Raw genomic sequence first — 13,926 nt, 5'->3', positions numbered from 1 at the left:
AGGACGGTGAAAGATAACATAGTGTGTGTCGAGACAATGGTCTTCACAATCTAAGCATCTAGAATTTTCTTCAATAAGCCTCTTTCTACAATCTACGAGGAGGTAATTCAAGTTTGTAAACGCAAGGTATGATATCTTCTATTCTTCAATTTATTTTGTTTTTGATCTATAAGCTCTTATGGTTTTCAACAGTGGATCAAATATCAAAGAAGCAGCTAAGTAGTTATCAAGAGCTTATGAAATAATTACATAACACTTTTTATATATAAGTTCTTAACAATTCGTATACAATATGTAGTAGACATGTAGTGCCTTTTCTTAAAAAACGTAGTATATGCGAAATTCACCGTATATGCGCCATATAATCACCATACATCTCCCACCGTATTAAACAAATATATAGCCATAATACAGTAAGACTTCCCACTGTACATTGCATATATTGAAAGCAACCAACAACATCAGGATAAAAGATTTTATTTTCTGTATTTTTCATTTATCTTGATGTTGTTGGTTGCTCTCAAATTAATCTTTGAAAAATTTACAAAATTAACAGAAAAACAAGTTTTAATTTCTAAAAGTACCACAAGCTTACACTTCTTTAGTTTGAGTTTTGAGAGCAAAATTCATGAGCACAAAGTGGTGATGATTGTGAATCATGATATTTGATAAAGTCAATATTTAGCTTAATCATTTTCATTTGTTTGCAAGTTAATAGTGGTAGGAAATAACTAGTCTAATTTTTTTTTCCTATTGGTTAATAGGAATCTATATTTCAGTTTTTTTTGTCGACTTGTACAAATAGCATTCCATTTGTTTTGCTTTCATACTTAAACTCATCATATTAATATGAATAAGACATAGAAAACAGTAATAAACGTGTGTTCTTTTGATTGGAACCAATAAAGCACAATGTTTTTATTGGAACCAGTCTCAAAAATTAACATCATCACTGAAATGTTGTTATATAAGATTAGGATTCATTATTACTAATAATTTTTTACATATATATTGAGCTTTAACAAGTAGGATAAGGAATATTACAAACTTCTAAAACTTTGCGAGCAGCTGGAGAGGTAAAAAACAAATAGTATAATGGGTTTGTAATGTAACCACATAAACTTTCCTTTTGCCCAATCAGTGTGTTGCAACAATCCTTAGTTGGTTGTCCTCCTGTGGTCATTGCCGGTAAGCATAGCAGCCTGAGATCTGATGGAATCCACGACTGTGCCACCTCTGATTTGATCAAAATTAGAGATGATATGACGACTATCACAAATGTGATGACCATTAGTTTCACAAATTTCATGTTTTGAAGCTTTGATGATTTCTTTTTGCTTCAATTGGTTTTAAAATTTATAAATTTGAGATTTTGGTTTTCTAGGTACTTTACGATGAGAAAACTCTATATATATATATATATATATATATATATTGATCTATCCTTGATAAGAAAAACTCATCCATTTGGCAATCATGCAAAATAAAGTGAAATCATGACTAATGTATATGTTCCACAAGTACTCAAGCATGTGTTGAGTTGTGTAAGTTGTGAGAAATATTTTTCCATTTGGCCATATGCAAAACAAAATGTAAAGGTCATGACTCATATTCCACAAGTGTTTAAACCTGTGTAGAGTGTTTAAGTTGCATAATAATATATCCGTTAAAATATATAGATCATTTTCTATATAAAAATCATTGTGACTAATAAAATAAAAGCTAACATATAAACCAAAATACATTTGATAAGATTTTATTTGTAAACTACCAAAATCGTCTCTATTACTATTAATATTGTGAAATAAAAAGATTCTCTTCTTTTTCTCCTTTTTGTAATTAAAATTGTTTCAAATTTCATTTGTCTTTTGGTTTGACTATATATTTCTTAAAAAAATAACCTCATCTCAATATCTAGAGTTTTTTTCTCCACATTTGCTAAATTGTGTATGGTTTGTTTAAATGAATGTAAAGTTTATTTAACAAGAAAACTTTATGTCCATTAAATGCAACATTTTGCCTAAGTTAATTATTTTTTGATAAAAGAAACTTTCAAAAAACAGAGAAGAGAATTGGACTTTTCTTGATCTAAAAAAATTATCACAACAAATATGTGGCCCAATACAAAACAAATATTTTTATGGTTTGGTTTTTTATGGTTTTTGGTGTCTGTCGCAAGGCAGAGACTCTACGGGGGAAGTCGGCGCCGAAAAAGAAGTCTCTTCCTCCACCGGTACAGGAGCAGTCTAGTCAGTCTCAACAAAAATCCTATGCTGGAGCAGTCGAAAACAGATTTTAAACATAAGTCACACGTTTCTAGTCGAAGTGGTCGATGGAGCTTCTTTAGTGGAGATATCAGATGACCTCATTCAAAATTCAGTGCCTCTTTAGGAAGATTTTCTAGAGAAAAACTTTTTGGACAAGGCTCCCCATGGAGCTAAAGTTCGCGTAATAGTAAACAAGATCTCGCCTTTGGGAAACATATCAATTCGGATTGATGTCTATGAAGTGAATGAAACAACAGTGAAATTCAGAATCAAGGATGCACAAACTAGAAGTAGGGTACTGCGAAAGGGGATGGAATATACCTGATATTCCCATAGTGGTTTCTATGTGGTCGCCTAATGCAGCGAAGGAAGCACATGAGATCAAATCAATTCTTCTATGGATTACACTTAAAAATGTGCCGCATAAGATGTACTTGAGGGAAGGGCTCTACTTCATAGCTCGTATTGTGGGGACCTTATTCATGTAATATTGTGTATGCGTTTCCGTCAAAATTGAATCTATGATTATATTATTATTTTTTCTCAACTGGTCAAATTAATTATCGTTCAATAAGAGGGTCTCAAGTCTGAACCTTCGTGTCTGCGTTTATTAAGTATTATTATTTGTAACAGGAGGGTCAAATGTTTCAAAATTGATTTTAGTTCCCAGATTACTAGTTAATGCAACCCGCTTTTGTATAACTTTTAATGGATTTTCTATTGAAATTTATGAGAGACAATACAAGATGCTCTTAGACCCAATTTTTCAAACAAAAACCCATACACTTAAAGTTAAATTGAACAAAAAATGATGTATGTCCTAGTAGAAGTCCAAATTGGATAAATGTCCAAATTGGTCAGCCCAAAGTTGAGGAAGTCCAAAGTCATTCATTTTCTTTTTGTTGATCCAAATTGGAGTAATAAGTTTTGATTATTTGATTGATCTTTACCCAATACATATCAACTCCATACCTAAATGTAGCCCTAGAGCCTTCTCAAAACATAGAAAAGCTATTTTTAAAAACTTTCTCCATAGGTCACGTCAGCTTCGTACCTAATTAAAAAAATTAAAAGAATTACTTTGAAAAAAAAACGTAGCCATAAGAAACGTATCCGCATTCATACCCCTTTTAAGATTTGACCTAAACCCATTTTATTTCATGAGTCCACAATTGCATCATTTTTGTGTTCCTTTAGGTTTCTAGTGTGGAACATATGATTCCAATTTAAAATCGCATAGTAGTTTTGTGTTTTGGGTTCCAAAAACTCTTCATTATTCTACATGTATTATTGTTTATATCTCTGTCTTAAAACATGATTATGATGAATCATGTTATTTTTCTCATAACAAAACAAAACACACAATATATGAGTTCCGTGTAGCTCGGTATGGTGGTGGAGCGGTTGAGAAGTAATCCCGGATCCAAGGAGAGGTTAACCCATGAGAATTATCGTGTGAGTGGTATAACCGTATAATTGGATACGAGTTGTTTAACTTATACATAAGATCGATAAATTGCTGGAAACTTCAAATGCAAAGAGAGGACGGTGATCTCATATGAATATATTTGTCTTTGATAGTTTGATTATGATGACGTAGCTTTCCTCTACCAAAATAATTTTGACAAAGCTTGATGACGACCTCCACATGTGGTTCCAATCTCGACAATAACACTTAATATGTGTTTTCTCTCTGTTTTAAGTTCAAAGCTTTTAAAATGGAGATGCATTCTATGTAACACATGCATTCTAAAATTTTACGTTCATACAAAAAAGCTATAACTTTAAACTGAATCCTTTCTCACATCAGGATGTAGGTACAAAAATAATATCGCAGAGGTTTCAATCTTAAGAAAAGCTCAAAAACATTCGAGTTACGTGAAACTCGAGGCTGATGAAACAAATTATGATTTTGGTAACTGATATGAGATAAAACGCAAGATAAATTAAGGAACAAGAGCATGTCAAGACAATGATAAAAGAATTTCTTACATCAAACCAATTTTCAGTTATAGATTATGAAGGGCGGTGAAAGATAACATAGTGTGTGTCGAGACAATTGTCTTCACAATCTAAGCATCTAGAAATATTTTTCAATAAGCCTCTTTCTACAATCTACGAGAAGCTAATTATTAAACAATATCAAGTTTGTAAGCGCAAGGTATGATATCTTCTATTCTTCAATTTTGTTTTTCATCTATTAGCTCTTGTGGTTTTTAACAGTGGATCAAATACCAAAGAAGCAGCTAAGTAGTTATCAAGAGCTTATGGAATAATTACCACTTCATTTCTTTAGTTTTAGTTTTGAGAGCAAAATTCTTTCGAACTGAAGAATATTTCATGAGCATAAAGAGGTGATGATTGTGAATCATGATATTCGATAAAGCCAATATTAGCTTAATCATTTTCATTTGTTTACAAGTTAATAGCGGTACGAAATAACTAGTCTATTTTTGTTTTTCTCCTTTTGGCACTATGAATCTATATTTCAGTTTTTGTCTTTTCCAACTTGTACAAATAGCATTACATTTGTTTTGCTTTCCTACTTAAACTCATCATATAAATATGAATAAGACATAGAAAACAGTAATAAAAGTGTGTTCTTTTGATTGGAACCAATAAACCCACAATCGTTTTATTGGAACCAGTCTCAAAAAATTAACACCACAATTTTTAAGCTTCAAAGATGACATTGAAAACTCCCAACAACCATCATCATCACTGAACTGTTGTTATATAAGATTAGGATTTATTATTACTAATAATGTTTTACATATTTATTGAGCTTTAACAACTAGGATAAGGAATATTACAAACTTCTAAAACTTTGCGAGCAACTGGAGAGCTAACAAACGTACTGTATAAGGGATTGTTAATGTAACCACATAAACATTCCTTTTGCTCAATCAGTTTGTCGCAACAATCTTTAGTTGGTTGTCCTCCTGTGGTCATTGCCGGTAAGCATGGCATGAGTTCTGTTGGAATACATGACGATGACACTTCTGATTTGATCAAAATAGGAGATGACATGACGACTATCACAACTGTGATGACCATTAGTTTCATGAACTTCATGTCTTGAAACTTTGATGATTTCTTTTTGCTTTCAATTGTTTTTAAAACTTATAAATTTGAGATTTTGGTTTGTAGGTTCTTAGTTCTTACGATGGCAAAACTCTATATAAATATAACAGACAAGTCAGATTGATCTATCCTTGTTAAGAAAAACTCATCCATTTGGCAATCATGCAAAATAAAGTGAAAACCATGACTAATGTACATGTTCCACAAGTGCTTAAGCATGTGTTGAGTTGTGAGAATTTTTTGTCCATTTGGCCATATGTAAAATAAAGTGAAGGTTATAACTCATATTCCACCACAAGTGTTCAAACATGTGTCGAGTGTATAAGTTGCATAGTAATATATCCGTTAAAGTATATAGATAATTTTCTATATGAAAACCATTGTGACTCATAAAAGAAAAACTACCATATAAACCAAAATAATGTTGATAAGATTTTATTTGTAAACTACCGAAATTATCTCTATTAACATTTATATTGTGAGATAAAAAGATTCTCTTCCTTTTCTCCTTTATTCATTATTGTTTTTTCAAATGTCATTTGTCTTTTGGTTTGACTATATTTTTCTTAAAATATGACCTCATCTCATTATCTAAAGTTTTCCCCCCCTCATTTGTTAAATTTATATGGTTTGTTTAAATGATTGTAAAGTTTATTTAACTAGAAAGCCTTATGTACATTAAATGCAACATTTTTCTTAAGTTATTTGAATTTTTTTTATAAATTTTTTTTTTCAAAAAATAGAGAAGAGAATTGGACTTTTCTTGATCTAAACCAAATAATCACAACCATTGCCGGTCCTAAGAAAGATGTGGTCCAATACAAAACAAATATTTTTTGATGGGTTTTATAGATAAAAATTTAAAAAGGTCATCACATTTGGGATACAATGACATATAATATTATATTATTTTGTAAGTTTGTTTAGTGTTATGAAAAATATTAGTATGTAAATAGGGTGGCCGTTTGGTTTTGTTTCAGTTCGGTCTTTCAGATTTTACGTTTTTTTGGTTTTGTAAACATTGAAAACTATATAGAAACCCTATGTAATTTAGTTTGGTTACGGTTTTCCGATTTTACATAAAATGGAAAGGATATAAAAGTATAAAACTATATGTATTTTGGTTCTCTTTGGTTTCGGTTTGGTTCCGGACTTTTTAAGTTATGCTATGTTTTTACAAAACAAAATATAAATTTGAATAAGAATAAAATATCAATAATTATATATCACTAAGAGATCAATAATTATAAGCCCAATAAACAAAAAAATTAGATAGTAATTCTACTAATTACAATATAAACTGGACAATATTATTATATATAGTTATCCTTAAGTTTAATCAAAAACCAAAAAACTATTCCGTTGTACGGTTTTAAACAAACCAAACCTATCCAAAAACTTAATAAAAATAACAACTAAATGAATTTTTATTCTAAACCATAATCAAACCAAACCATTTATTTTGGTTTGCTTTGGTTCGTTTTTTTTTTGCCCACCCTTATGTAATATTGTATGAGATATTATTTTTTACGAACTAATCTTGTTAGGATATTATTTATTTGATATGACATTTAAATGAATATTTTTTTACGAGTAAAGAATTTTATTAAATTGTTTTAGTTGCAAACGTATATATATGTTAACTTAAATGAAAACATTTTATTATTTCGATTTTTGTCTTTGGCACGAGCTAAGACGCTCTGTAAAAGTGAATGTTGGACATGGGCTTCGCCCCACCAACACGTTTAAAAGCCCAACACATTAAAATTAGTAAAAAAGAAGGAAGGAAGGAAGACCGGCCCGTTAAAAGAAAAAGAGCTCAGCATCAGACGAGGCCCGCCTCAAGGAAGCTGTTGGTCAAGAGAAAGTCCCACATCGAGAAGAAACCTGAACGATAGACTGTCCTTTCAGTACTATAAATACTGACAAAGGAATGTCAGAAAAAGGAAGAGGAAAAAGTGGGAGAGAAAAGCAATAGAAACTTCTAATTAAACTTCTAATTAATATTAAGTCTAGTTTTGACTTGTGAAGTCTGTATTAAATAAGTTTAAGCTCGGCTGTGGAAACATTTTGTAAACAGCCGAACTTCAAGGATATTAATAAAGATCTTCCTTAAGGCTCGGCATTTCATTCTTCGGTTTGGAAGTTTGGTTTTATACTCCAACAATTGGCGCGCCAAGTAGGGGTCTACCACAAGAAAAGGAGAAGAGAAAGCCGAGGAAGATCTACGAGAAGGAAGGATGCCGGGAAGCGAACATGAAAGCGACCGTGGGGAGTTCGTCGAAGACACCCCAGACAGGATTCAGCAGGTCGTCATAGCTCCAATAGGAGGTGAACGTGGAAAAGATGCGACGAACCCGATCGAAGTCAATCCTGTGGAGAACGAACCAGTACTCAACACACCAACACCGACCGTAGGGTTAGAGCCGGGAGTACAAGGAAGGGAAGGACGTCCAACCCGAACTCCACAAGCACGGCCAGATGACCCAGGAGCTTTGATGCGTAGCATTTTGGCGCAAATTCAAGCTCAGGATCAAAAGAATGCCGAACGGTTCGACGTTCTCACTAACGCATACACGGACCTTCGAGGTCAACCAACAGCTCAACATTCGGAAGGATTCGCAAGCGCCATGCGCCGAGCAAATAACACAAGGCCGAGCGGTCTGAATGCCGTTGGACGTGAATATCAAGAGCGATCTCAGAACGAGGAAATCCAGGAGCTGAGAAGTACGATCCAAGCAATGTCCCAGAAAGTTCATCAGGCGACCAGTTCCGCTCCTGAGTTAGAGCAGATCCTGGAAAAAACCTAAAAGACACCTTTTGCCGCACACATCAGCAACGTCTCAGTTCGGCATGATAACAAGATAAAGTTAAAAAGTTACGAAGGTAACACGGATCCACAACAATTTTTATCGGCTTTCAGCGTCGCCACGCAAAGGGCCCATTTCCATCCGAGCGAAGCTGAGGCCGGCAAGTGTCAGTTATTTTCCGAACATCTTATGGGTGCGGCCTTGAATTAGTTTTCTGACCTACCTGCTAATTCAATAGGGAGTTTCTTGGAACTTTCAATCGCCTTCCTGAAGCACTATTCCATGTACATTGAACGCGGCACGACACACGCAGACTTTTGGACTATGGCCCAAGGCCCGAAGGAACCGCTTCGCACCTTTATTGACAGGTTTAAGGCAGTCGTCTCTCGCATCGCCGTCCCGGATGAGGCGGCCATCTCGGCATTACGCAACGCTGTGTCGCACGAGTCGCGTTTTTGCGATGATTTGTTGTTAAATCGGCCAGTGTATCTAGAAGACGCCCTCCACAAGGCAACGCGCTATATCGAAATGGAAGAAGAAAAGCTGGCCTTCAGCAGGAAACATACTTCTAACAAACAGTCAAAAGAAAAAGTTCAGGATGATTATTACGAACCCCGTCAACACTATAATCAGGAGTACCGGCAGGAGACCGAAAGGAAGGCTGCATCGTATCTCGTAAGCGAGGTAGACCCAGTGGCTCAGCCAGCCAACCTTGAAAAGGCTCGTCGAACAGATGAAGAGGGGGGTTTGGACCAATATTGCGATTTCCACAAACGATCTGGCCATTCCACCGCTGCATGTCGGCACTTACAAAGCATTCTATTAAACAAGTACAAGAAGGGCGACATCGAGGTTCAGCATAGACAATACAAAGGCCACAACAACACCTACGCGGCACGAGGAGGCCGAGGTGGCAACAATGTATTTCACCGTTTAGGCCCACACGCCGGCCGGCAGCAAGAAGCACCACCAACCAATGAGGAAGAATGTGATCCAGACATGGAACCCCCCAAACGAAATCGAGAAAACGACCAACAACATATCGACGCACCAGTTCCCCGCCGAAGGGTTAACATGATTATGGGAGGCCTAACTGCTTGCCGTGACTCTGTACGATCAATCAAGAAATACGTTAAGTCAGGAGCCGCCACTTTATGGTCGTCACCTACGGCAAAGGAGATGGCCCCCCTAACCTTCACCTCGGAAGACCTTCTCGGCGTAGATCTGGCGCACAATGATCCGTTGGTAATCGAGCTCCACATTGGAGAAAGTGAAGTCACTCGAATCTTAATCGATACGGGGAGTTCAGTAAACGTTATATTCAAAGATGTCCTGCAAAAAATGGAAGTCCATGAACGTCACATTAAGCCGTCAGTCCGCCCCTTAACAGGCTTCGACGGGAACACATTGATGACGAACGGAACAATTAAATTACCGATCTATCTGGGAGGGGCGGCAACATGGCATAAGTTCGTAGTCGTGGATAAGCCAGTAATCTACAACATAATCCTGGGCACGCCGTGGATTCACGACATGCAGGCGATTCCTTCGTCATATCATCAATGCATCAAAATCCCAACAAGCGTCGGCATCGAAACAATAAGGGGAAACCAAAAGTTAGCTCGTACGTGCTTTTTAATTGAATGCAAACTTCGAAAGGAGCTCGACTTATAGCAATTAAAGGACGCCGAACCCAAGGAATCTGTCGAACCATCCACTAAAAAGCGAGCTTCCGAAGCCAGCAGTGACGAGCCCGCACCTAAGAAAAGAGCAGAAGAAGAAAGTTCTCCTACCAGAGAATTGGTAGTTCAGGTTAACATCAATGACTCAAACGCAGAGCGGTGTGTGGGGATCGGCGCTGATCTTGCTGAAGATATAAAGACCGAGCTCATAACATTTCTTAAGAGGAACGTCGCAACGTTCGCCTGGTCAATAGACAACATGGTCGGCATAGATCCCGAGGTTGCTTGCCATGAATTAAACGTTGACCCAACCTTCAAGCCAATTAAACAAAAACGATGAAAGCTTGGTCCGGAGCGCTCAAAAGCTGTTAAAGATGAAGTTGATAAACTCCTCGGCGCTGGCTCCATTGTCGAAGTTAAGTACCCCGAATGGCTGGCAAACCCCGTTGTCGTAAAAAAAAAGAACGGCAAATGGAGGGTTTGCATCGATTTCACGGACCTCAACAAAGCATGTCCTAAAGTGCTTTTTAATTGAATGCAAACTTCGAAAGGAGCTCGACTTATAGCAATTAAAGGACGCCGAACCCAAGGAATCTACCGAACCATCCACTAAAAAGCGAGCTTCCGAAGCCAGCAGTGACGAGCCCGCACCTAAGAAAAGAGCAGAAGAAGAAAGTTCTCCTACCAGAGAATTGGTAGTTCAGGTTAACATCGATGACTCAAACGCAGAGCGGTGTGTGGGGATCGGCGCTGATCTTGCTGAAGATATAAAGACCGAGCTCATAACATTTCTTAAGAGGAACGTCGCAACGTTCGCCTGGTCAATAGACGACATGGTCGGCATAGATCCCGAGGTTGCTTGCCATGAATTAAACGTTGACCCAACCTTCAAGCCAATTAAACAAAAACGACGAAAGCTTGGTCCGGAGCGCTCAAAAGCTGTTAACGATGAAGTTGATAAACTCCTCGGCGCTGGCTCCATTGTCGAAGTTAAGTACCCCGAATGGCTGGCAAACCCCGTTGTCGTAAAAAAGAAGAACGGCAAATTGAGGGTTTGCATCGATTTCACGGACCTCAACAAAGCATGTCCTAAAGATAGTTTTCCGCTCCCCCATATTGATCGGATGGTTGAAGCCACGACCGGCAACGAGTTATTGTCATTCATGGATGCTTTTTCTGGGTATAACCAAATACCGATGCATAAAGACGACCAGGAAAAAACATCTTTTATTACAGACAGAGGGACGTACTGCTACAAGGTTATGCCGTTCGGACTAAAAAACGCCGGGGCTCGCTATCAGCGATTGGTAAACCAAATGTTCGCCCCTCAGCTAGGAAAGACAATGGAGGTTTACATTGATGATATGTTGGTCAAATCAAAAAAATCCGCAGATCACATTGAACACCTAACAGCCTGCTTCGAAACGTTGAACAAATATAACATGAAATTAAATCCGGCTAAATGTTCATTCGGTGTAACGTCCGGCGAGTTCCTCGGATATATTGTTACAAAGCGCGGCATTGAAGCAAACCCAAAACAAATACAAGCAATCCTAGATCTCAAATCGCCGCGCAACAAAAAAGAAGTCCAGAGATTGACAGGGAGAATAGCAGCGTTAAACATATTCATCGCGCGGTCCACAGGCAAAAGTTTGCCGTTCTACCAACTACTAAGGTCGGCAAATAAGACATTCGAATGGACAAACGAATGTGAAGACGCTTTCAGTGAACTCAAGCGGTATTTGTCAACTCCCCCGGTGTTATCGAAACCCGAAGAAGGCGAGCCCTTATACCTATACATTGCAGTATCAAGTTCCGCAGTCAGTGGAGTAATTGTTAGGGAAGACCGAGGAGAGCAGAAGCCAATCTTCTACGTTAGTAAAACGTTAGAAGGGGCCGAGCTAAAATACCCAACGTTGGAAAAAATTGCCTACGCAGTCCTTATCTCCGCACGAAAGCTTCGACCTTATTTTCAATTCCACTCGATCATAGTCCAGACGAACCAACCATTACGTCAAATTCTCCACAGCCCAGGACAGTCGGGACGCATGGCTAAGTGGGCCGTAGAACTATCAGAATATGACATTGAATATCAAAACCGAACGAGCATGAAGTCCCAAGTGTTAGCAGATTTCATCGTCGAGCTCCCGCCGAGCTTAGCGAACGGCCTCCCGGTTAGCGAGAAATGGAGTCTTCACGTGGATGGAGCGTCTTCCCAGCTCGGTTCAGGCGTCGGTATACGTCTAACCTCTCCAACAAGGGAAATCCTCGAACAATCTTTCCGGCTCGGTTTCGAAGCATCAAATAATGAGGCTGAGTATGAAGCCCTGATCGCCGGCCTTCGTTTGGCCAAAAGCCTCGACATAAACCAGTTTCAAGCTTACTGTGATTCCCAGCTCGTCGCAAGCCAGTACAACGGAGAGTATGAAGCAAAAAACGAACGGATGGACGCCTATCTACAAATTGTCCAAGGACTGGCGAAAACCTTCGACGTTTTTGCACTCGATAAAATTCCTCGAAGTGCGAACGCTCCAGCCGACGCACTTGCAATATTAGCTTCAACATCTGATCCGGACCTCAGGCGAGTTATTCCAGTTGAGTGCATTGACAAGCCGAGCATCCAGAAGGGACTTTTCGTGTGCATGATCACCGAGCCGATAACAGACGATGAACCTCCTGACGTTGTGTCACCTAAGGACTGGAGACAGAAATTTATCGACTATATCGCTGACGGAGTCGTTCCCGAAGAAAAGGGGGAGGCTCGTCGCCTGAAAGCAAAAGCAGTTAAATATACAATGATGAAGGAGCACTTGCTAAGGTGGACGACATCAGGAGTAATGTTGATGTGTTTAAGTAAAGAAGAAGCCGAGCTAGTCATGAAAGAAACACACGAAGGTGCCGGAGGCAACCATTCCGGAGGACGAAGTTTGGCGGCCAAAATAAAGAAGCACGACCAATATTGGCCAACAATGATCACAGATTGTATCCGTTTCGTGGCCAAATGCGAACCCTGTCAAAGGCATGCTTCGATTATTCACTCTCCAACTGAAGCTCTTACAACGTCTACGGCACCGTATCCTTTCATGCGCTGGGCAATGGACATTGTCGGCCCATTACCATCTTCGAACGGCAAGCGCTTCATGCTAATAATGACAGACTATTTCACTAAGTGGGTAGAAGCCGAAGCTTATAATAAGATCCAGGCTGGAGAAGTACAGCGCTTTGTATGGAAGAATATCATATGCCGACACGGGCTCCCATACGAGATAATTACAGACAACGGGTCTCAATTCATCTCTAGGCAATTCGAAGACTTCTGCGCCAAATGGAGAATTCGCCTCAACAAATCAACACCGCGTTACCCACAAGGAAATGGACAAGCCGAGGCAACAAACAAGATAATCTTGGACGGACTTAAGAAGCGACTCGAGGCAAAAAAGGGAGCCTGGGCAGACGAGCTTGATGGAGTCCTTTAGTCACACAGAACAACTCCTCGACGTTCAACGGGCGCAACACCCTTTTCTTTGACATACGGAATTGAAGCCATGGCACCCGCAGAAGTAAGCGTCGGCAGTTTACGCAGAACTATGCTCGTCAATAACCCATAACTCAATAACCGAATGCTCTTAAGTAACATTGACGACGCAGAAGAATTTCGCGATAGCGCCCTCCTGAGAATCCAAAATTACCAGCAAGCCGCCGCTCGGCATTATAACACCAAAGTAAAGCCTCGATCCTTCACAGTCGGCGATTTGGTCCTCCGCAAAGTCTACGAAAACACAGCCGAGCTTAATGCAGGAAAACTCGGCGCTAAATGGGAAGGCCCTTATCTAGTATCCAAAGTGGTACGCAGTGGCGTTTACGAACTACTCACCATGGCCGGCGAAAACATTCCTCGATCTTGGAACGCCCACAATCTGAAGAAATATCATTCCTGAAGAAGAAGTTACCCTACAAACCTCTGTTTATCCACCTTTGAATAAGACTTATGTACGACAACTAACATGTGAACTACGATCGGCTTGATCCCCTCTGAAGGAGGGGTACGTAGGCAACCCACTCTCGGGTGCAGCTGTCCTTTGT

The 13,926-nt window shown here is 38.7% G+C and overlaps 2 protein-coding genes and 1 pseudogene across 3 annotated transcripts; 1 reads left to right on the top strand and 2 right to left on the bottom strand.

The window, feature by feature from the left end:
- Positions 1 to 1,012: 1,012 nt before the first annotated feature.
- Positions 1,013 to 1,359, bottom strand: AT5G38197 (Bifunctional inhibitor/lipid-transfer protein/seed storage 2S albumin superfamily protein). Its single transcript, NM_001085209.2, has one exon. It carries the CDS (start codon positions 1,307 to 1,309, stop codon positions 1,019 to 1,021), a length of 291 nt encoding a protein of 96 aa, NP_001078678.1. The 5' UTR covers positions 1,310 to 1,359; the 3' UTR covers positions 1,013 to 1,018.
- Positions 1,360 to 5,003: 3,644 nt separating this feature from the next.
- Positions 5,004 to 5,423, bottom strand: AT5G38195 (Bifunctional inhibitor/lipid-transfer protein/seed storage 2S albumin superfamily protein). The gene has a single exon (NM_123180.1). It carries the CDS (start codon positions 5,340 to 5,342, stop codon positions 5,055 to 5,057), a length of 288 nt encoding a protein of 95 aa, NP_568555.1. The 5' UTR covers positions 5,343 to 5,423; the 3' UTR covers positions 5,004 to 5,054.
- A 2,168-nt stretch (positions 5,424 to 7,591) lies between these two features.
- On the top strand, positions 7,592 to 13,778 carry AT5G38192 (annotated as a pseudogene; the record flags this gene model as incomplete). Its single annotated transcript has 1 exon — positions 7,592 to 13,778.
- Positions 13,779 to 13,926: the final 148 nt, after the last annotated feature.

The sequence above is a fragment of the Arabidopsis thaliana genome, chromosome 5 (assembly GCF_000001735.4).
Source record: "Arabidopsis thaliana chromosome 5, partial sequence".
NCBI lineage: Eukaryota > Viridiplantae > Streptophyta > Magnoliopsida > Brassicales > Brassicaceae > Arabidopsis > Arabidopsis thaliana.
This window is presented reverse-complemented; position numbering and strand designations above follow the sequence as displayed.